The sequence below is a fragment of the Dendropsophus ebraccatus genome, chromosome 1 (genome assembly GCF_027789765.1).
Source record: "Dendropsophus ebraccatus isolate aDenEbr1 chromosome 1, aDenEbr1.pat, whole genome shotgun sequence".
In the NCBI taxonomy this organism is placed as follows: Eukaryota; Metazoa; Chordata; class Amphibia; order Anura; family Hylidae; genus Dendropsophus; species Dendropsophus ebraccatus.
The window spans coordinates 215,161,635-215,185,948 of NC_091454.1; the positions used below are offsets into that span (position 1 = coordinate 215,161,635).

The 24,314-nt window shown below is 45.2% G+C and overlaps 1 protein-coding gene across 5 annotated transcripts; it reads right to left on the reverse strand.

Moving 5' to 3' along the window:
* Positions 1–1,128: 1,128 nt before the first annotated feature.
* Positions 1,129–24,190, reverse strand: ZSWIM4 (zinc finger SWIM-type containing 4). Of its 5 annotated transcripts, none has more exons than XM_069948063.1 (14): positions 24,141–24,190; positions 8,252–8,453; positions 6,168–6,515; positions 5,934–6,082; positions 5,700–5,850; positions 5,434–5,610; positions 4,785–5,108; positions 4,557–4,694; positions 4,174–4,440; positions 3,945–4,080; positions 3,706–3,860; positions 3,411–3,574; positions 2,585–2,666; positions 1,129–2,493 (listed from the first exon to the last, which is right to left on the reverse strand). In XM_069948063.1, exons 2-14 carry the CDS (start codon positions 8,364–8,366, stop codon positions 1,616–1,618), a joined length of 3,084 nt encoding a protein of 1,027 aa, XP_069804164.1. In that variant the 5' UTR covers positions 8,367–8,453; positions 24,141–24,190; the 3' UTR covers positions 1,129–1,615. The 5 variants fall into 5 exon arrangements, with proteins under 5 accessions (XP_069804164.1, XP_069804138.1, XP_069804130.1 ...); XM_069948037.1 differs by lacking the exon at positions 24,141–24,190 and adding an exon at positions 15,613–16,037 and having other exon boundaries at positions 4,174–4,434; XM_069948029.1 differs by lacking the exon at positions 24,141–24,190 and adding an exon at positions 15,613–16,037.
* Between the last annotated feature and the right edge of the window lie 124 nt (positions 24,191–24,314).

Sequence of the window (24,314 nt, forward strand, 5' to 3'; positions counted from 1 at the left end):
GAGGGGGGTGTGTGATATACATGGAGCAAGCCCCGTATAAGTACAGGAAATGGGGAAGGGGGGAGCATTGCGGGTCCACGTGCCAGGTGAACAGCGTGTAACATCTTCCTGAGATATAGATTCAGTGTACAATTTATTACTGCTTCATTGTATTTTGGGGAGGCGTGAGGTGTAACGCAATAGGACTCCCTCTCCCAGGTAGGCCTCAGCGCACACAGCAACCAGAGTTCAGCTTTCATTTACTAAACTGTACTTCAGAAAGAAAAACTGCATTTTGATTGGTTGCCATGGGCAACGAGGCCTGTGCTCCCCTGAAGCCTACCGTCTCCTAATGGAATTGGTAAGTACATATACAGTCGTGTACACTATACAAAGCAAGCCGGCCGCCATACGATACCTTCACAGCAAGTTTTGGTCACCTAGGGTTTACATTAATGGCCCCAGTTATGTAAAATATAAAGTTTATGGAATGAATACAGAAAATGAAGTGCACAGACACAGCCTAAAGAGAGTGAAGGCAGACTTTTTTTTTTTTTTGAGATCAAATACCAAGAGTTACAACTTGGCTTCACCAAACAATGATGGAGGCAGCCACTTTGTGCCATTGTATCACTGTTTGATATCTATACAGGAATTGCAGCCATCAAAATTGCAAATGGCTGCCACAGTATGTAAGGTGTCAAGTAAGAGAGCCAACCACTGATACCATTACTAACATAAGACTGGTCAAAAAAAAAAAAAAAAAAAAAAAGTCTGCCTTCACTATAGGTTCAAATCACTATAGTTCCAATTAAACACAATTTGGTCTATAATTAAAAATGGATCCATATTTTCAATATGGCCGCCATCAGCACAGGCTGGAGTAATACTGCTTAGGGCCTGTTACAAAGCTTTGCTACAGAAAAGATGGTTACTGGGTTGAAGGGTGGGGAAGAGTCGCTTCACATCTTAGACCGGCATCAGATGAGCAGAATATGGCTGCCTTTTTTAAAAATGCGAAGCCTGGCCCAATCACTGGTCATAAGCCGGGACTTGCAGCCATAATACATTCACCTGACAACAGGCCAATATGCAATAAGATGGGTGCTCAGTTACAATATATTCTCAGACTTTTTTTCTTTAAAAAAAAAAAAAAAAAAAAAAAAAAAGATACAAAAAAATTATTAAATAAGTTAATACAGAAAATCCTTCAGAAATAAATATATAAATTCTGCTTTTTGCAGATAGGTCTTCCCGCCATTATAACCCTCGCTTGGCAAAACCAGATCCTTCTGTGGCTTGCAGTCAAGTCCAAGGGGCATCTCATAGTCCATCATTGTATACCGTGAACCCTCTGTGTATGGGGGTAATGGTACAGTCCTTGTGGCGGGCAGAATATAAATAAATATAAGTTATTATAACAAAAAAATTCTCAATTCCACTGGGGATTCCGTGGCGATTCTTCAAAAATAAAATGGGAAAAATAAAAATATATCCTTCACTACAGCGTTCCTCCGCCAGCATTACGATATATCCGTAGTGTGGAGGGTCATACGCTCCATCCCCTCTACCGGGGGTTGGGGGTCCCTAAATAAGGGAGAGTAAAGTCTTTTAGGGTTATCGCCTATAGTCTAATTCAGCCAAATCGTTCCCGCACCAGCAGCATTAGTTTCTTTTTCCCTTTGTAAGTTTGTTTCAGGTTATCCAAAAATTGGGCAAATTGGCGATGGCCATCCGGTGCCAGCAGGAAAGTGTCTCGAGCTTTTGCAAGAAATTCTATGAACTCGCCATAATGTCGGGGACTGATGTGAGTGAGGCGGGAGTGGGTGGTGCTGATATAGGCACCAACTGCGGCTTCCAGTAGTTGGCAGATCGGAGGTTTGTCAGCTCGTGGCACCGTTCCCCGGCCTCTTGGGTTATTAGCAGCGGAGAGGGCCTGTGCCAGGCCAGGGGGTGCAAGGCTACAGCGGCGTATAATATCGGATAGGACAGGGGCACACTGCACGCTTTTAATAACTAGGGGTACCACAGTGCTCAGCTCAACTTTGCCCAATGAGTGTGCTAGAGAGCATGCCCACAGGACATCACTGACAGCAGGGTGAGAGTCTTGGCTAAAACCTATTGTCAGGTTGGATAGGGCTAATGTGGCTAAGGTAAAGGCTCTCATTGGTAGGCCACGGTGCTCCATGTAGCGGGCGACTGTGAAGAGGTGGGAATGTGCGCCAGGGCCGGAGCTGGCACTGTCCAGAACTATCTGGTAAGCAGCTTCAAAAGAGGTGTGGTCCTTCTCACATAAAGTCAGGGCGGGGAGGGCACAGCTTTGAGGGTCCTTCATAGCACATTGTAAGGCCAAGGCCCGCGCGCAGGAACAAAGCTCTTCTCGTTGTCTGGGGTCCTGACTGAAACGCAGGAGGGTGGCAGGAGAGGTGCAAGACACTGCAACGATACTGGTCGCTTCAATGGGGGTGAAGAGGGTGTACCAGTTCTGCATGACACTGATGAGGGCTTGGGCACCTGGAGAGACAGGGAGAATAATGGGTTAAATGTAGATGCCTATAGAAAGAAGAGACTAAAGAGAAAGCCAAATCCCAGCCATGATACTTACCAATCTCTGTGGCACATGATACCAGCCAGCGAACCATCTCCCGCCGTCTCCATGTCAGAGTGGTCAGTGTCATTCTCATCACCTGCAGGATGGAAGGGTTAGAGATGAGCAACACAGTGGATAAAAATATTCCCGGTGCCACAATAGTGACAGCTTTAGGCCATGTTCACACTACGTAAAAGTACGGCTGTTGTTGCCGATGGCAACAACGGCCGTACTTTTAGCGTGGTGGAACAATGCCTGTTTCTTTATGGAATCCCGGCCGTAGCGTATACACATCGTATATGCTCCGGCCAGGATCCCATACGGGGCCGCAAACAACTGACATGTCAGTTTTCTGCGGCCGTAATTCAGTGAATTCCGGCCGCAGAAAGCCCTGTCAGTTCACACAGTGAAGCGAGCGGCTCCGGCCGCTTGCTTCACTGTGTGCTATGGGAAGCTCTAATGCGCCTGCATCAGAGCTCTGCGGCCGGAAAGATCATCCGTCCGGTACTTAAGTACCGGCAGAGATGATCTGGCTGGGGTCACGGAACGGCCGGTCTCTTACATAGTGTGAACATAGCCTTAAAAGTATTTGTCCAGGCTTAGAAAAACAAGGCAGTTTACTGCCTACGCCTCTCCTGTCCTCAGTTTGGGTGTGGTAGTGCCTCTCCTGTCCTCAGTTTGGGTGTGGTAGTGCAGCTCAGTTCTAATGAAGATAATGAAGCACAATTGCACTACAATACCTGTGGACCAGGTGGCACTGTTTTTGCAAGAGAGTGGCTGTGCTATTTTTGAATCCTGGACAACCCCTTTTAAGAACACGGAGAAACCTAAAAAGTCTTACCTGCAATCCTAGCTCCAGAGAGATGTTTAGCAGCGTGGTGTCAGGGGGAGAGTTGGGGGGAGTCGCAGTCTTGCAGGCATCCTGAGCCAGCTTGAACAGCAGAGCTGGGGAGTGGATATGTTGCTGAATGGAGGCCAAGACAGTGTGCAACCATTTTGGGTCTCCTGTGATGAAAGAATAGGAAGCATTAGATTGAATTTATTATTTTCCCAGTTAGTACAAGAAATCTGCTATAGAAAGGTTCTATAAACTTCCCATGACCACAGCAACCACTAAACCCCTCCAGGATCTATACCTTTAGCTGTCGTCAACATGGCAGATGCCAGTTCACACTGTCGAGTCTCTAGGTGCCCCAGAATAAACCAGCGGGGAAAGCGACTGGTCAGCATGGAGTCCAGCGGCATGATGTCAGATCCATGAGGAGGAATGACTGACTCAAGGACCGGAAGCCTGGAAATAAACAGAACCAAGTTTAGATGCTAGAACCACCAATATAAGGCTCACCGGAGGCCATTTATAGCTCAGCGCACTTACCGCATGGCTCTTAGAGCGACGCGATATGCCAGGTCAGAATCATGTGGGAGCAAAGCCGTGAAGAGGAAGCGTGCAAATGTGTGCATGGGAACACTCTCCCGGTAGATCACTTCTCCGAATCCACTGAACGGACCACCTAGAAGAAAAAGAAACAGCATCAGTATATCGGTCCACAGAGCAGCAACAACGATCTATCGATGTGCAACCCCTGACGTAACACACTACTAACCTTCTAAGAGTAATATGGCTTGCTTTCTCAGCACCTGCACCAGCCTCTCCCCCATGTCCAATGTTCCCAGAAGGCCAATAATCTGCTCCTCACTTCTCACTAGCTTGTCTTGTGCATAGAGGCCTTCAGGCATTGCTCGTTGCTGTCCCAAGCCCATAAGGGCCACTTCTAAAGCCAGGCAGAGAAGGGACTCTCCTGAGGGGGAACCTCCAGGTACAGGGACGTGCTGGTACATCACTTTCCTCTGCTCTCCACCAAGCTCTGCAAATAGAGAAACAAAGTCAGAATGGCTGGGGACAAACTGTTCGTAAGAGGTCATGTATGGGTCAGTAGTCAGTCCACCTTTGACTACATAGTCCATAGTCAGTCCACATTGGACATACCTGGATAGGGAGCTGGTCCTTCATCCTCCGGTAGACTAGCCTCCAGGAATGTCCTACACAGACACCCAATGGGATCAAGTGGGTGGCCGATCCATCCCTCCAGATTAGTGAGGGTTGTGCTGCCTTTCATCTGAAGCTCTATCAGGAAGAGAAAGAGAATGAGTTGACAACAAACCCAAAGACGCTCCCCCGCCCAGTTCCCACCATCGGACCACTTTCTCGCCTCACCTTTCCTCTGCTGTTTCAGTCCCTCCATCTGGTGTTGACGTTGTAGCCTCATGGTGTTCACCACAGAGACCGCCAGTCTTAAAGCTTGGGTCGGATACCCATGAGATCTTAGGGCGTCAACACGGGCACATGCTACTGGAAAGTGGTCTCCAAGCCAGAGTGGGCGGCCTTGGGGGTCATAGGACAGCTTGTCTGTGCTGCACTTCACGCTCGTTCCTGAAGTGCAGGTGTCGCCGTTTAGCACCCGTTGTAAGTGGGGGTCATTCCAGCGCAGTTCCCCCGCCTTTAGAGCCCGGGCGAAAACAGTCTGACGGGGAGTGATGACTGGAAATAAAGACAAAGTGTAGGGTTAAAGAACTGCTATGAGTATAGAGAGAGAATCTATAACTCTTAATAGCAGAAGATGCCTGAACAGCTTATACCAGGGATGGGGAACCTTCGGCCCTCTAGCTGTTGCAAAACTACAATTCCCCTCATGCCTGGACAGCCAAAGCGAAGCTTTGGCTGTCCAATCATAGAGGGAATTTTAGTTTTGCAACAGCTGGAAGGCTGAAGGTTCCCCCATCCCTGGCTTATGGCAAGTAGGACTATGTCCCATCTATAGGGTAACAACAAGTCACATGACCTATAGCACTCTCTATTGTCATACCTTGGCCTCCAACAGAGCTCTGAGATGTACTTTGTGCCCCCGGACCATCCAAAGAATAGTTTCCTTCCTCCAGAGGACAGATGTCCATGGCGTTCCACCTCCGCAGCAGGTCCAGCCAGGACTCCCTCTCCTCCGGACGGCAGTGAGGGCTGAGCACCACACACACCCAAAGGGCACCTGTCAAGGAGAGAGGATACAAAGGTGGTCACATTCAGGTCTACATCATGCCTCAGCCCATAGTTTTCTTGTACAAGAACAACTCTTACCCAATTCATCCCACAGCTGCCGACATTTATCGGTCATTCCAGCTCCCTGCTGCCGCCATAGAGCTAACCGCGGGTCCTCCAGGAACTGCTCGGTCATCAGGATCAGCATCCGGGCACCATTGGAGTCTCGCATCCTCAGCATCTCCCGCACCTGGAGGGACAGGACCCAGATGGGTAAGAGAATGTAGTCCTGATGCTACAGGATACATCACAGTGCTAAAACACATCAGTCACCTTGCTGAACATGGACTGCAGCTGTTTGCTGGCTCCGTAGTAACCGCCATTAGACAAGAGCTGCTTCACTTGCTCCTGAATCTGCTCCTCATCCAGATGCCAGCAGTTGTCATCCTCACGCCCAGCCCCCGCCGTGGGATCTGGGGCTCCTGAAAGAGAAAGTACATATGAGCCATGGAAAGCCATACTGGGAGTTGTAGTACCCCAGCCGAAGTAGACACTCCTCCGGCTTACCATGCACTCTGTTGATCTCGGACCCCAGCTGTAGGATCTCATCCGCCAATCTCTGGGCCGTAGGGAGAACTTCTGTGTGATGTTCGCTGATCAGATACTGAACGAATTTCTGCAGCTGATCCCGGTTCATTTGGGAGAGTGTCTCGGAGATGGGCAGCCGCAGCTCCACCGTCCGCGCCCGCCGGATACGATGCAGGGAGAGCGCCACCACATGGGCGCAGTAGAATATGTCTCTGTTCTCGCAGCCGCAGCTGACGGACGTGATCTTGCATCGGTCGAAGCTGATGGATACTTGGTAGGTTCTTTCTGGTTCCCCTGATTCTGTGACTGATCCGCTGAGGTGAAAGCCTGAAAGAAGGAGAATGCAGAGTTAATGATAAATAGATGGTGTACCATAGACAAGATGGGCTGTATGACACATCGGGGCTGTAAAGGGCATGTTCTGGGCACAGAGGCTGCCACCCAGCTTATCCAGGATCCTAAAGGCAAGTGTAATATATTCAAATGAGAGTCTCTATAGGTTTTAATGTACTACAGTATGCAAAACTACAACTCCCAGCAGGGCTTCTCGGCCTACAGCTTGCAGAACAACTCTTAGCCATGCAAAATTACAACTCCTAGAATGCACCAATATTCAACTTCAAGAACTACAACTCCCAGCATGCCCTGACAGTACACAATAATCCAACTCACAGGAGGGCTTCTCAGCTCACAAAACAACAATTCCTGACATGCCCTGACAATCATCTTCTTGCAAAACTACAACTCTCAGCATACAGACAGCTTACGCCATGCACAGCTATAATTCACAGCAGGGCATCTCTGCCTATGACGTGCAGAAAAATAACTCTCAAAACACTGGCCGACTCCAGATATCTGCCCCATTGTCATCAAATTTCTGAGAAATGTGAATGTGGTTGCCCAACCCCCTCATTGACTCTTATTGGAGAAAGAGCCATGTGAGCCCAGCCTTAGTGGTCCTGAGGCTTCCCTGGTTTATACACAAATTATATACCATGCAACTCCCGAGAGCACCATGGTTGCCCATCACTGATGTAAGCCAGCCCCTTATACGAGACTCTCAGGAGTAGTGGGGGTAGGACTACGCTTCCCATCTGTTCACCCCCCCCCCCCCTTAACCCAGTTCTACAATGGGGTGGGGCCAGACAACAAGGACTCCTACATGCATGGGTTATCCTGAATGGGCACATAGAGGAATCATTATGGACGGACAATTACATATAGATCTCCAGCTATATTACATGACTTATAAAATACAGAATTCCCCCCCCCCAGTGTACGATAGCTGGAAACACAAGCCCTGAATAGGCCCCATTGACAGGCGGCAGGTCCCGGCGGTCAGGACATGTGTGGGATCTGTGACGCATGACGCCGGGCCAGTATCAGCCCCACATTGTCCCCGTCACACGCCTCAGGCCCCTCTCTGTCAATGGCACTTTTATCTACTGTGTACAAAATACAATCACCCAGAGAGATGAGAAGAAAGGGAAGGGGGGGGGGGGTCCCTGGGGGTTTCAGAGGGAAGACAAAAAACAGGGATTAGCCATTGGAGTCTGATATCCTAATAAAGCAGGGAGGGGACGGACGGATGGATGGAGGGCATCACACAGAAACGGATGAGAGACGCAGCCCTGGCACATGTACGGGCGTGCTAGGAAGTGCCCGCTCTCAGCCACAAGTCCGGACAAGCTGCCGCTCTCAGGCCACTGACTCACACAGGGACAAAAGCCGTGTCACCAGCTGTCACCTATATTACATGTCGCTGCCTGCCGCTGCCGCCTCAGGTGTGGACCGTGCTGTCCTCCTTCACTGCACGTCACTTCTGGGGCTCCAGGAGCTGCACCCCGGGGCGCACAATGCAGCCCATTCACAGAGTACACACTGGCACCTGCTTCAATAGCAATCCTGTTTGTAGTCACAATAATTCAGTTAAACCTGATTTGCAAGAACCCCCCCCATCCCCCGGGGCGCCGCAGGCAGCACAATGCCGACACCCTGTGCTCATTGTACACCGCATAAAAGCAGTGCCCCACAATGCCCGGCACGGCCCGCAGCACACTCACCGACTTGTAGTACTCTCTGTACGGCCCCCGACTGCAGCAGCTGAAGCCCCCTGTTAAAGGGGACCCTGGAGTCTCGCTCGCCTTCCGGAGGGTGATAACCCAGAGAGGAATACATACAGATCTCCTTCTCACTCCGCGGGAAGGACCAGAACACTATACGCTTCTGAACCGGCTCTGGTACCCGGGAAAATCGTTCTTCTACCTGCAAGAAAAAAATAAATCCGTGTATAACTAGATATAAATGACATTATAATATTCTATAGATTTTATAATTAGATTTTATAATTATAGACTCTAGAGGGCGCAGTTACATACAGCTATATATACTACATAGAGGTTATTGAGCTATATGGGGAAATGATCAAAGTTATAGAGCGTTAGATTTAACTTCTCAAACAAGACGTAATTTTTCACACTCCTATTGATCGTAGAGGGTGCTGTGATGTACACAGGGGAGTACAGTCAATGAAAAGAGGCCGATGAGCGCAAAAAAAAATCAATCCCAATATACAAAGCATTGACTTGTCTTTATAACACATGAGCAATAAGTCAGTAAAAGAGACGGACGAGGGGTGGACATTTATTAAGCGCTGCTTATTAGTGCCCAGTGTCCCATAGTCTTATTGATTGCGACATTGTGGATCCCAGCTTACACCCCCCCCCCCCCCCTTAGCCAGGAATGACAGAAGCCTATAGGAGAGGCCCCTGCATAGGATATAAGCCATAGAAGAATCCATTAGAGGAGCTGTACACGTTTATGAGCCGGTGTGTCAAGTGACAGGTGACACTCCCCGCAGTGATGGCATCTCGTGCGGTATTTAGGGAGAGGGTGGATGTAGTATGAGGAAGTGATGAGGTCACGCTGATACTATGATGCACCACAGCAAAATATAGACACACACCTGCCCCGGGCAGAAGGCTACATTGTATTTGTGTTTATATTATAATTAATATATATATATATATATATATATATATATATATATATATATATATATATATATATATATATATATATATATATATAACTATTTTTTTTATTTTGTTATTTATTTTAAATTTACCTTTTTCCAGATGACCGAGTACCATCTATACTGATTATTTATATGCTATATGATACATATTATGATTCTAGTATATACACAAACAGTCTAATTTAATAATATACATTTGGAGGTTACTATACATTACATATATATATATATACACACACACACACACACACACACACACACACACACACACATTACGATCACTGTATTGCTAGTGTGATTATATATATACACACACACACACACACTAACACTGTATACAGTCTATAGTGAGCACATACATATGGTATACACTATATTCTATGATGACAGTATCTATAGTGGTGGGTGTATACAGCATTTACTGACCAAGTACTATGTGTGTGTGTGTGTGTGTGTGTGTTGATGAGCATATGGTGTATATACAGCCTGTATACGCTCTGCTCCTGGTATACGGATACACTGTATACATGGTATATACACACAATCCCCGTATATACACATTATATACACTATGATGACTACATATAGTGGTGGATGTATACAGTATATATATATGTTGATGAGCATATGGTGTATATACAGCCTGTATACGCTCTGCTCCCTGTATACGGATACATTGTATACATGGTATATACACACAATCCCCGTATATACACATTATATACACTATGATGACTACATATAGTGGTGGATGTATACAGTATATATATATGTTGATGAGCATATGGTGTATATACAGCCTGTATACGCTCTGCTCCCTGTATACATGGTATATACACACACACAATCCCTGTATATACACTATGATGACACTACATATAGTGGTGGATGTATACAGTGTATATATATGTTGATGAGTATATGGTGTATATACAGCCTGTATACACTCTGCTCCCGGTATACATGGTATATACACACACAATCCCTGTATATACATTGTATACACTATGATGACACTACATATAGTGGTGGATGTATACAGTGTATATATATGTTGATGAGCATATGGTGTATATACAGCCTGTATACGCTCTGCTCCCGGTATACAGATACACTGTATACATGGTGTATATACACACACACAATCCCTGTATATACATTGTATACACTATGATGACACTACATATAGTGGTGGATATATAATGTTAATGAGCATATGGTGTATATACAGCCTGTATACAGATACACTGTATACATGGTATATACACACACAATCCCTGTATATACACTATGATGACACTACATATAGTGGTGGATGTATACAGTATATATATATGTTGATGAGCATATGGTGTATATACAGCCTGTATACGCTCTGCTCCCTGTATACGGATACATTGTATACATGGTATATACACACACACAATCCCTGTATATACACTATGATGACACTACATATAGTGGTGGATGTATACAGTGTATATATATGTTGATGAGTATATGGTGTATATACAGCCTGTATACGCTCTGCTCCCGGTATACATGGTATATACACACACACAATCCCTGTATATACATTGTATACACTATGATGACACTACATATAGTGGTGGATATATATATATATACATATATATATATATAATGTTAATGAGCATATGGTGTATATACAGCCTGTATACAGATACACTGTATACATGGTATATACACACACAATCCCTGTATATACACTATGATGACACTACATATAGTGGTGGATGTATACAGTGTATATATATGTTGATGAGTATATGGTGTATATACAGCCTGTATACACTCTGCTCCCGGTATACATGGTATATACACACACAATCCCTGTATATACATTGTATACACTATGATGACACTACATATAGTGGTGGATGTATACAGTGTATATATATGTTGATGAGCATATGGTGTATATACAGCCTGTATACGCTCTGCTCCCGGTATACAGATACACTGTATACATGGTGTATATACACACACACAATCCCTGTATATACATTGTATACACTATGATGACACTACATATAGTGGTGGATGTATACAGTGTATATATATATATGTTGATGAGCATATGGTGTATATACAGCCTGTATACGCTCTGCTCCCTGTATACATGGTATATACACACACACACACAATCCCTGTATATACACATTGTATACACTATGATGACACTACATATGTTGATGAGTATATGGTGTATATACAGCCTGTATAGGCTCTGCTCCCAGTATACATGGTATATACACACACACACACACACACACAATCCCTGTATATACACATTGTATACACTATGATGACACTACATATAGTGGTGGATGTATACAGTGTATATATATACACATGTTGATGAGCATATGGTGTATATACAGCCTGTATACGCTCTGCTCCCGGTATACGGATACACTGTATACATGGTATATACACATATTAACCCGTGCCTCCCCATTACCTGCTCGAAGGCCCAGCTCTCGGCCACCCTCTTGGCACTGAGGTCCAGTAAGGAGTCCGGCTTGTATCGGGGTGTGAGGCCGGGGCACCTCCTCTTGGAGGCTGGGGGCTCCATGCTGCACTCTCCGCGTCCCCCCGGGCTCACTGCCTCCCTCTCTGTCCTCCACAGCGTCTCCCCCCCTGATATCCAGCACACTCCAGGCCTGTCCTCTGTGCGATCCCCGGACTTTCCCACGGGGCGCGGCCGGCTGTAGATCCCTCGGCCCGGCCTCTCGCTTCCGCCTACCCCTGTCCAGCGGCCCCTTTAAATCTCCTTAACAATGGGGATCGCGATCTTTATCCTCGGCCCTGTGGACACGCCCCCTCTTCAGGAATCCCGGCCAGCTATTGGATGGCGGCGCCAGGTCGTTAACATATGTCCCCGCCCCTTTCACTATAGCTCTACGAGACGAGGAAGTTCTGAACATGTCAATCACCGGGAGCCGCGGCCAATCGAAGAGCGAGTTGAGGCTCTTTAACTGAACGGATGTTCCTTACAAGGAAAAAGTGGGCGGGGAAAACGTCTGGGAATCAGTTCATTCATGTGTTTGCCTGAGGTCAAACAGTCACATGTGTCTGTACTAAACCCAGAGAACCCGGAATATTCAGGTATCTATAATACACTAGATATAGTGAGCTGATACGTCACTACAGTCTACATCACCTACATGACTATATATATATAACATACATATCTATCATCTACATGACTATATATATAACATACATATCTATCATCTACATGACTATATATAACATACATATCTATCACCTACATGACTATATATATAACATACATATCTATCATCTACATGTCTATATATATATATATATATATATATAACATATCTATCATCTACATGACTATATATATAACATACATATCTATCACCTACATGACTATATATATATAACATACATATCTATCATCTACATGTCTATATATATATATATATATATATATATATATATAACATACATATCTATCATCTACATGACTATATATATAACATACATATCTATCATCTACATGACTATATATAACATACATATCTATCATCTACATGACTATATATATAACATACATATCTATCATCTACATGACTATATATAACATACATATCTATCACCTACATGACTATATATATAACATACATATCTATCATCTACATGTATATATATATATATATATATATATATATATATATATATATATATATAACATATCTATCATCTACATGACTATATATATAACATACATATCTATCACCTACATGACTATATATATATAACATACATATCTATCATCTACATGTCTATATATATATATATATATATCATACATATCTATCATCTACATGACTATATATATAACATACATATCTATCATCTACATGACTATATATATAACATACATATCTATCATCTACATGACTATATATAACATACATATCTATCATCTACATGACTATATATAACATACATATCTATCACCTACATGACTATATATATATATAACATACATATCTATCATCTACATGTCTATATATATATATATATATATATCATACATATTTATCATCTACATGACTATATATAACATACATATCTATCATCTACATCAGTGATTTTCAAGCAGTGTGCCGCGACACATGGTCGGGTGTGCCGCGGGGAAAGTTCCCCAAACTATGGTGTCCCTTTGTTTTGTTCCCCGGCAATGCGCATCGATCAGTGGCAGATTATAAAGTGGGCGGTTGCGGGGTGCGCTGCGGCGGGCCCTGATGCACGCATCCAATCAACGTGTGCGCTACGGCCTGCCGCAGCGCACCACGCTCCCGGTCTCCGCTGATTGGAGGAGCATGTCCGGGCCCTACGGGCGGCCAGTAGGTGAGGCGGACAGCAGCGGCAACCCTCTCGGAGGAGGTGAGGAGGAAGGGGGGGGGGAGAGAAATCTGGGGATGGGTGAGAGAAACAGTGGAGAGAAGCAGGGGGGAGAGAAGTTTGGTGGAGAGAAGCACAGGAGAGAAGCATGGGGGAGAGAAGCACAGGAGAGAAGCATAGGGGAGAGAAGCACAGGAGAGAAGCAGGGGGGAGAAGTATGGTGGAGAGAAGCACAGGAGAGAAGCATGGGGGGGGGGGAGAAAAGCACAGAAGAGAAGCAGGGGGGAAAAGCACAGGAGAGAAGCATGGAGGAGAGAAGCAGGGGGGAGAAGTATGGTGGAGAGAAGCATGGGGGAGAGAAGCATGGGAGAGAAGCACAGGAGAGAAGCAGGGGGGAGAAGTATGGTGGAGAGAAGCATGGGGGAGAGAAGCACAGGAGAGAAGCAGGGGGAGAAGTATGGTGGAGAGAAGCAGGGGGGAGAAGTATGGTGGAGAGAAGCATGGGGGAGAGAAGCACAGGAGAGAAGCAGGGGGGAGAAGTATGGTGGAGAGAAGCACAGGAGAGAAGCAGGGGGGAGAAGTATGGTGGAGAGAAGCACAGGAGAGAAGCAGGGGGGGAGAAGTATGGTGGAGAGAAGCATGGGGGAGAGAAGCACAGGAGAGAAGCAGGGGGGAGAAGTATGGTGGAGAGAAGCACAGGAGAGAAGCATGGGGGGGGAGAAAAGCACAGAAGAGAAGCATGGAGGAGAGAAGCAGGGGGAGAAGTATGGTGGAGAGAAGCACAGGAGAGAAGCATGGGGGAGAGAAGCATGGGAGAGAAGCACAGGAGAGAAGCAGGGGGGAGAAGTATGGTGGAGAGAAGCACAGGAGAGAAGCATGGGGGAGAGAAGCACAGGAGAGAAGCAGGGGGAGAAGTATGGTGGAGAGAAGCATGGGGGAGAGAAGCACAGGAGAGAAGCAGGGGGGAGAAGTATGGTGGAGAGAAGCAGGGGGAGAAGTATGGTGGAGAGAAGCACAGGAGAGAAGCAGGGGGGGAGAAGTATGGTGGAGAGAAGCACGGGAGAGAAGCATGGTGGAGAGAAGCACAGGAGAGAAGCAGGGGGGAGAAGTATGGTGGAGAAAAGCATGGGGGAGAGAAGCACAGGAGAGAAGCAGGGGGAGAAGTATGGTGGAGAGAAGCAGGGGGGAGAAGTATGGTGGAGAGAAGCATGGGGGAGAGAAGCACAGGAGAGAAGCAGGGGGGAGAAGTATGGTGGAGAGAAGCACAGGAGAGAAGCGGGGGGGGGGGGAGAAGTATGGTGGAGAGAAGCACAGGAGAGAAGCACAGGGGGGAGAAGAAAACAGGGCCAAGTTTCACACTGAGTGAGTATAAATGCATTTAGAGTATATTATTAACTATATGTATAATATGTACTGTTTTAGTGTCATTTTGTGCCATTTTGGTTGGTGGTGTGCCCCGGGATTTTTTAAGTATAAAAAGTGTGCCGCGGCTCAAAAAAGGTTGAAAATCACTGATCTACATGACTATATATAACATATCTATCATCTACATGTCTCTCTATATATAACATACATCTCTATCATCTACATGACTATATATAACATACATATCTGTAATCTACATGACTATATATAACATACATATCTATCATCTACATGACTATATATAACATACATATCTATCATCTACATGACTATATATAACATATATCAATCATCTACATGTCTATATATATATATATATATATATATATATATATATATATATATATATAACATACATATCTATCATCTACATGACTATATATATAACATACATATCTGTAATCTACATGACTAAATATAACATACAAGACTGTAATCTACATGACCATAAAGTACATGGCTGTAATTTAGATGTCCATAATATACATGCTCAGGGGCCCCATAACTAGGATGGGACCCCATAGCAAAAAAAACTCTATAGGTCCCCAGCATACTCACCTGGTCTGGCGCGGTCTCCTGGGAGCTGGGGCAAACAAAGGAGCGATGCGCCAGGCAAAGTGTGTATAAATTGGGGGAGTTGTGAGACACTGTGAGCTGTGGTGCTGGGTTTTCCTCCAGTACCATGCCACCGGCTCCCCCTCCTGTACCGTGCCACCACCTTGCGTACCGTGGGCTAAGGGGTGGCTGTGGCAGAAGGGTGGTGGGGCTGATGTGACACGCTGTGGGGGTTGGCTGCTGTGGCTGAAGGCTGCCGGGGCAGGGCATCAGAGAGGCACTGAGGTTGCTCTGACACACTGTGCTGCCAACAAGAGGGAAGGACCCTGAGACACTGTCCCCCTGCGTATGTGGCTGTCCCCCCAGCTGCGAGTGCCCTACAATCATGGAAGCAGGCCACACTGTGCCATGGGTTCATCTGGGCCCCTGTGCTGACCGGGCCCCATAGCAGCTGCGTGGTCTGCCTCCATGGTAGTTACGCCACTGTACATGTTTATAATCTACACTATATATAAAGTGCATGAACGTAATGTGCATGACTAGAATCCACAGGTCTATAATGGATGTGACCGTAACCTACATGTCTATGGTGGCTATAGTATACATGTTTGTAATCTATGTGACTATAATATACATGTCTATAAACTATCTGTCTGCAATCTACATTTCTATAATATATAGGACTATAATATACATGTGTATAATCTACAGGTCTGTAATGTACATGGCTATCATCTACAGAACTATAACTTACAGGTCTTTAATATACAGCACCAGTTTTCTTATTTCCCTATATAACTAAGAGCACTGGATCTTCAAGAGACTAAAGAAAATGGTGGACATATTGATTGTCAATCGGCTTTCCCAAAAACCAATATTCCTACGAAATGACTGATATAGTTAAAAAGGATTGTCTATTAGTAAGGAGTGATTTCTTCTGGTTCATGGACATGGTCATATAGAGCATTCAGACCCGGCTCAAGGCATCCTGTGGTAATGGCCGTCTTATAGAGACAAATAGGCTTGTAATTAGCAATGTAATGGCAGGGCAGGACACAGGGACGTGTAGGTGCAGGCCCTTAGACATAGCAGATAAGCATAAGAAACAACAGGTGGCTCAACCAAATACTGTGTGAAATAACGGGGGTGCCACTCAATGTCTAGATAGCAATAATGTTAACCCACAAAGAGACAAAGAGCTAGACAAATATTAAGTGCACTCCACCATATAATAAGTACATAAAGATATATGTCCAGAAAAATATATATGTAATTTTTATTAGTTGAAAGTACTCATATAAAACACTCACAAAAAACACCACTACACAATACACTTAAAAACATTTAAAAATTCCAATAAGGAACATGCAAGTCTACGGTCTACCCACACAATCAATAAAGGGTATCAGACCTACGGGGGGTAGCAAACAAATAATATTGTCAACACGACCCAAAAAATAAATCAAAGATATCGGCAAAGCAACAAACCAAAATGCCAAACCATAAAAGATATATAGATGTATGAGGCTAAGAAATTTTGTAAAATATATGTCACCCAGCGCTACACAGGCAGAAAATGTATATATTTCGGTGCCTGGATGGATACAGGGTCATGGAGCTGCTACCCCCGGCAAAGAACCCCACGCGTATCGTCACCCTCCGGTGACTTCGTCAGGAGTAAATACTGTGTGTCACAGTGTCCTTAAATACCATATACTTAGACATAGCAGAGGTAAGTGTGTATTGCAGCCTTCACTCATAGGTCCCAGCAGGAGTTGTGTATTAGCTGGGTGAGTACACACTCTGGGGGGTATTCATGAGCAAACATGGCGTATAACATGAAAAGAATTCTCAGTGCCTGCTGAGACTTGTAGTCCCACAACAGCTGAGCAGACAATAACGCATTAAGCACAGGTTGTGTCGGATGCCTGATATGTTTTTATGTAAATAAAGTTTTTTTTCCCCACAGTCAAAAACAGGTTGAGCTGGATGGGTTTCTAGAGATCGCCAGCGACAAATTCATCACCACTACACGGAATAGTCATCTTCATATTCTCTATTATACAGAGCCAAAATATTGTATCGGGGAAGATATTTTCCTGCGCACAGCAGACTTCCTAATGTTGCCCATAGCAACCAGATTTATTGTTCAAGAGCACAAAGTGAAAGCAAAACTGTGATTGGTTGCTATGGGCAACAAAGAGTTTTTACTTCAGATGGTTTCTATCATGGCATGCTGGGAGTTGTAGTTTTTCAAGATGTGCAATGTCAGGGCATGCTGGGAGTTGTAGTTTTGCAACAGCTGGAAAGCCACAAGTTTGGGAATGCTATTACTGTACCACAGCGTGTGAGATTTCTGGTGTGTATTTAGCCGCCATATTGCATGTAAAGTAGTCTCGGTCAGTGGGGTCAATGCATGTTCTGGCTTCCGCAAATGAGTGACACCTTGACATTGAACATGTTGAACATTGAATGATTTTTTTCTGGTATTCCATCGTGAAAAAGCCATGAAAAACACGCATGGGAACATGGCCTAATGTCATGTGTTAAACGCCGCCATCATGTGGCGACCACAAACCCCTTTACACGGAAATGCAGCCCCCAATACCCCCCCTGAAATAAGACTAACAAGCATTTGGAATATAAAGGCCGTGGCACTTTAATAAGGGTAAGCAAATACACTGTTAAGCACCAATATCATAAATAATCAAATAATTTAATCAATAAATAAATCAATAAATAAATAACCGAGCCATAGCTTAACAGAAGGACATGCCCGCCCTGAGAGCAGGGCGACAATACCCCCTCTATCAAAGTGCCACGACAAAGTCCTTGAACATAAGGGAGGGCGGGTGGGAGCAGCTTCTTCTGTATAGCTACTCTGACTGACACAGCTGAGAGCCGGCTCCCCTATAAATACCATTCCAAATCTCCCGCTCTCAGCCAGCTGACCAATCCAAACAGAGGGCACCTTTCTATTTTTAGCTCACTGTATTCCCACACAGCTGTAATCACCAATCACAACGCTGGCTGTTGCTAAGCAGAATCTCCAAGGCTTGTGGTACCTGTAGGAATAGAAAGAAGGGGGGGGGGGAGAGAACAACTACCACATACATGTAAAACCAAACTTGTACTAAAAAGGGGGGTGGGGGCGCAATCCCGTGTGTCCCCCTTTTATAAAGGGGGGCCCTTTACATCACAATCCTTCGCCCTCTGGGATTCTATGCGCATTTCTACAACTAAAAGGATTTGCTTATCTTTAGCCCTGATTATGCATTTTTAATCTAACACATACAGTGATGGTCTCACAAACTCCATCACTATGACAAACCTTTCGGTAATCAGCTGTATTCTGTAGTGTAGTGATACGGCCATAGACTGCCAAAGCCTGGTAAGCAGCGCAAAAACTGCTACAGCCTGGTAGGCAGCGCAAAAACTGCCAAAGCCTGGTAGGCAGCGCAAAAACTGCCAAAGCCTGGTATGCAGCGCAAAACAACCGATCACATGATTGATTAATTGTGGGAACTAACTAACTGAATCGAACTAAAAATGTCCGCCTACGTATACTTGCACATAACAGTAAGGTCATGTTCTTACACACAGATTGCGTTTTTTGGGGGGGTTAACAAACGCTGTGGACTGCGTTTGCATTTTTTGGAAATCGCATGCAATCAGCATTTTTCCCCCATAGACTTCTATAGGGAATAATAACCAGAAAAAAAGGGTTACATATTGGCGTTTTTGGCCAAGTCTAAGGCCTTATTCACACGTTCTGTAAATTTTTCCATAATTGCGGATCAGCAATTACAGGCAAATTTAGGGCCCAATAATTTCTTTTGCATTGCATCTGGAAAAACTACTGACAAGCTCTAATACGGACCATAATTGCAGCACTGATTGTCCCATAGACATCTATGGGAGAGTTCTGAATTTTAATGCAAAAAAAGTCTGTAACATCCACAAATACATAAAAAATACATTTTAAACCATTCCCACTTATTTAAAGGGTTAGTTTACAAAAAAAACAACAACTTTCAAATCAACCGGTGCCAGAAAGTGTCAGAGATTTGTCATTTACTTCTTTTAAAAAAATCTTGTCTTCCAGTACTTATCAGCTGCTGTATGTCCTGCAGGAGGTGGTTTATTCTCTCCAGTCTTTCACAGTGCTCTCTGCTGCCACCTCTGTCCATGTCAGGAACTGTCCAGAGCGGCAGTAAATCCCCATAGAAAACCTCCCACCATCCGCCCAAAAATTACTTAACCTGTGAATCCAGTCTAAAGGTCTTAAGTACCTTAATGCGGAATGGTGACGGATAACCTGTTGCTCGCACCCACTGGCGGACTGAGGTGGACACGCGCGTCTCTGCCCGTGTCATAGACTCCATGCTATGCATGGGCGGATTCCGCCCTCCGTATAAAGAATGTACGTGTTCATTCGTTGGACGGACGACGGAATCCGTCCGTGCATAGAATGGAGTCTATGACACGGGAGGAGACGGGCGCACCCGCCTCAGTCTGCTGGCAGGCACGAGCTGCGGAATGCGCAACGGGTTATCCGCCGCCATTCCACAGTGTGCACGTACCCTGAGAGAAAAAATGCACAGTGCACGTAATGTTAGTTAATGATGTCACGTTGCAAATGAATTTTTGGTTGCAAGTCTCCAGCATTGTCTTTAATGCAAGTCAATAGTCCCCGAAATGTAAAATAAAATCATATTGTGAATTTCCATTTTGCACAGAACTGTAGAATTGGATCATTCTGTGTGATCCACAAGATGGCCGCCCCCAGTAAGTGGTAAGAGTGGTGAATAACATGAGGAGAGGATGCTGAAAACAACACATGAGTGTCTAATGTAAATGAGGGATTTCTATGGAAGGGATTCAACATGGAGGGGATTCAACTTATCTGAGTGGCCACTACACAGGATATGGGTGGGCTCCATTAGGAAAATAAAAGGAGCTAAGGCCTCATTTACATGAGAAGCCCCCAAGGGTCAATGGAGAATTCACATCCAAACTCATTGTGAGCACCTTCCCTTTGTGAGGCCTAATGAATCACTTTATCTGAGAGGAGACATGACACACAATACACAAACACATGGGGACCCGGATACACAAAAAGCGCAGACAGACACTGAGAAAGAGCAAGTCAGCTGTGAGGATGCCACAAAGATGGGGGGACGTTACTACTTCCTGCAGCACAAAGGAAACCGGCAACATGGCCGCCAGTGCTAAAGTTATGAAAGTTACATGTTTTATGTAACTTTTTAGGTGATTCATTTTTAAAACTTTTTAATTTGTGTGTTTTAAGTTGTGAAATACCTCAATGTATACCGCACCATTGTTGTGCTAAACTAGCGCTACATGGCGACTTTGGATACAAGACAGATTTGCGCATGGTGATGTGGCATTGTGGCCAAAGTCACTGTAGCCATAAAATAAATGGAATATGGTCGGTTGCTATGGGTGACCAAATATTATAATCTATACATATGTAAAATTTGTCATTATTGGCGCCAAACTCTATTCGCTCTATGGGTGGATCTTAGTGACTTTTCGGAAGAACATATGATGGTTTGTTGGGACTTCATATACACAGATGCCGCTTCTTGTACCCACCATGCCCCCCAGACATGGCTTATAATGGCTTTACAGTGATTTCACCATCTGTTATGTCAAAGGTTATCAGTGCGAAGACCCGTGGAGAACGGCGGCCTACAGCTAGGAATGAAACGTTCAGCGGCCGCACATAGTATCCACATTATCCGCTGTAATACAGGGGTGTTTGTGGTGTTATGTAAGAGGAATAAAGCACATGAGGTCCCGGTGCTCTGGGTATTGCCACAGGCTGCGGACATAGGGGGTGGGGTGTAAAGCTACGGTATCTGCCCCCATTCACATGAAACACAGGAGATCTGTATTGTTCCCGGGAGACAATAAGGCCGATGACAACTAAGCCGGGCAGATGACGCTATACAAAGTCTATTGTGTGTGCGGCCCAGCCTGGAGGCTGCTAAGAACTTAATGGAGGTAAAAGATTAAATTATCTCAGGAACAGGCCTCTCCGCCCATCACATTGGGATGTATGGAGCCATGGGGGGCTCCGGGGGCTTATTCACTGCCACTGCAGGGTGAACTGGGCAAAAGGAACCAAATAAGCTGTATCCAAGCCTGTCATGTGTTATAGTGCCTGCTAAGCCAGTGTATCTAAGCCTATCATGTGTCATAGTGTCCACTGAGCCAGTGTATCTAAGCCTATCATGTGTCATAGTGCCCACTGAGCCAGTGTATCTAAGCCTATCATATGTCCTTTGACCCTCTGTATCTAACCCTATCATGATACTGTCTGACGAACTGTATATCTAAAGCTACCCTGTGGGATACACACTGATGAGCCACTCTAAACTTTTGTATTATAGTTTCTGCTGAGCTAGTGTAAGCCTTTGGTATGATACTGTCTGCAGAGCTGGTATATCTAAGTCTTGTGTGATGGTGTATGCTGAGCCTGTGTATCTAAGCCTACCATGTGTGATAGAGTCTGCTGAACCAGTGTATCTAAACCTATCATGTGGGATAGTGTCAGCCGACTGTCTGCTGTAGTGTAAGCCTATTATGTGATACGGTCTACTGGGCTGGTGTATCTAAGCCTATCATGTGTGATAGCGTATGCCGAGCCTGTGTATATAAGCCTATTGTGTGATACTGTCAGCTGCGTCTATGTATATATGGATATCTTGTGATACTGCCTACTGGGCTGGTGTATCTAAGCCTATCATGTGTGATAGTATCTGCTAAGCCTGTGTATCTAAGCCTATAATGTGTGATAGTGTCAGCTAAGCCTATAGTGTTATACTGACTGCTGAGCCATAAAGCTAAGGCTACATTCACACATCAGTTTATAGTCTGTTTCTGGCTTTGGCTTCAAATCTTTGGCAGATATTCTTTCTGTGTAAGTGTGCCAAGTGTGATGGTGTCTGCTGTTCCAACGTATCAAAGCCCGCCATGTGTGATACTATTTGCTCATCTAGTGTATCTAAGCCTATTATATGGTGTATGAATGTGATATCATATGTGAGCAGGTGTTTCACCAGGCTCCTCATAAGCAGCGGCGGACATTTTGCAGGCCTGAGCCTGTATCCCTGATACGCTCAGTCAATGGAGTTGTATTCACAAGAGGCCGTGAAATTATTTCAGATGCTGAATAAATTTAGGAGGATTATAATTTTTGTAATTTGGGATGTGGGGCCTGTCATGTTTCCCCCCCGTGCACTGATTTACCATATGTCAGGCTCGGCTGGAGACAATACAGAGAGGAGGATATGGAGAACGTACCATTAATCTTTATGACAATAGACTGACATGGTGTGTAGGGGAGGAACATGGGGGCTGCAGATTGCAGGCCGTGTTCCCCCCTCCAGCCAGAAACATCATTGTCAGTGGGTTACAATATCATTGACGTCCGGGGCAGGAGGAGGACTGGCACTATGGGATCTAGACTACTGGATTAGGAATCCAACAGGATCTGCTGCTACCCTTACACAGGTCTATGGGCCTCCACAATATAAGATTATAATGTTCTGGCTGATCAGTGTGTTCTCAGGACGGCCTCCTCTTCTGTCACCTTTCCTATTTATCCCTTCCTGGGAAAGCTGGGTGGGGTGCACAACCATCATAGAGCAATGGGTGATGCACTGAGGATCAGTTGTCAAGGTTTATATACCCAATTGCAGATGTGATCTCCTGAAAGTGATTCTGTACCGACTGCCACCTACCCCCAACCTGCCGATACCGTTCTCTAGTCATCACCATACCATGTCCGGTGCCGGGGTAAGCGTCTCTTCTGGGGTCGGTATTATGGTTGAAAACAAGTTTTATTCTGGTGAGGAGTCAATGGGGCGGGGCCTACAGCATTCGTGCCCCTAGGTGTGCAGCGCTTCACCCCCCTCCTCTCTTATTTATGGGCAGGCCCCAGGGATGGATGGAGGCGGGGAGAGGCGCTGCAGGCCTAGGGCGCGGATGCCCTTTGACTCCCTGTCTTGCTGCACCGCCAGAATAAAACTTGTTTTCAACCATACTACCGGCCCCAGGAGAAAGGACGATTCCAGGACTGGGCATGGCATGGTGACAACTAAAGGACAGTACAGGTGGTGTCCGGTACAGATTTTCTCCAATGGGGTTGTCCATGATTCTAAAAAAAACAAACCAAAAAAAAACATGGCTGCTTTCTTTCAAACACAGCGTCACAGCTGTCATCACTTCAATGGAACTGAACTGCAATACCAAAAGCAACCTGAAGACAAGAGTGGTGCTGTTTTGTGAAGAAAACAATGGGGGAGATTTATCAAACATGGTGTAAAGTGAAACTGGCTCAGTTGCCACTAGCAAACTCATTTTCCAAAGAGTCTGTGAGGAATGAAAGGTGGAATCTGATTGGTTGCTAGGGACAATAGAGCCAGTTTCACTTTACACCATGTTTGATAAGTCTTCCTCAATGTTTTTTTTAATCCCTAAATAATCCCTTTAAATGCTACCTGTCATAAAGGTACACTGGGCCTAGCGCAGCATGCCACCAGATGTTCGGGTATCCACGTAGACCATGCCGGGTCTGTAACGCGTGACCCCATGTGGTAAATGAAACACAAGCTGCACCAGATCCAGCGTACTTCATGACAGTAACTGCCTCATAGGTCACCTTCTCTTGACAG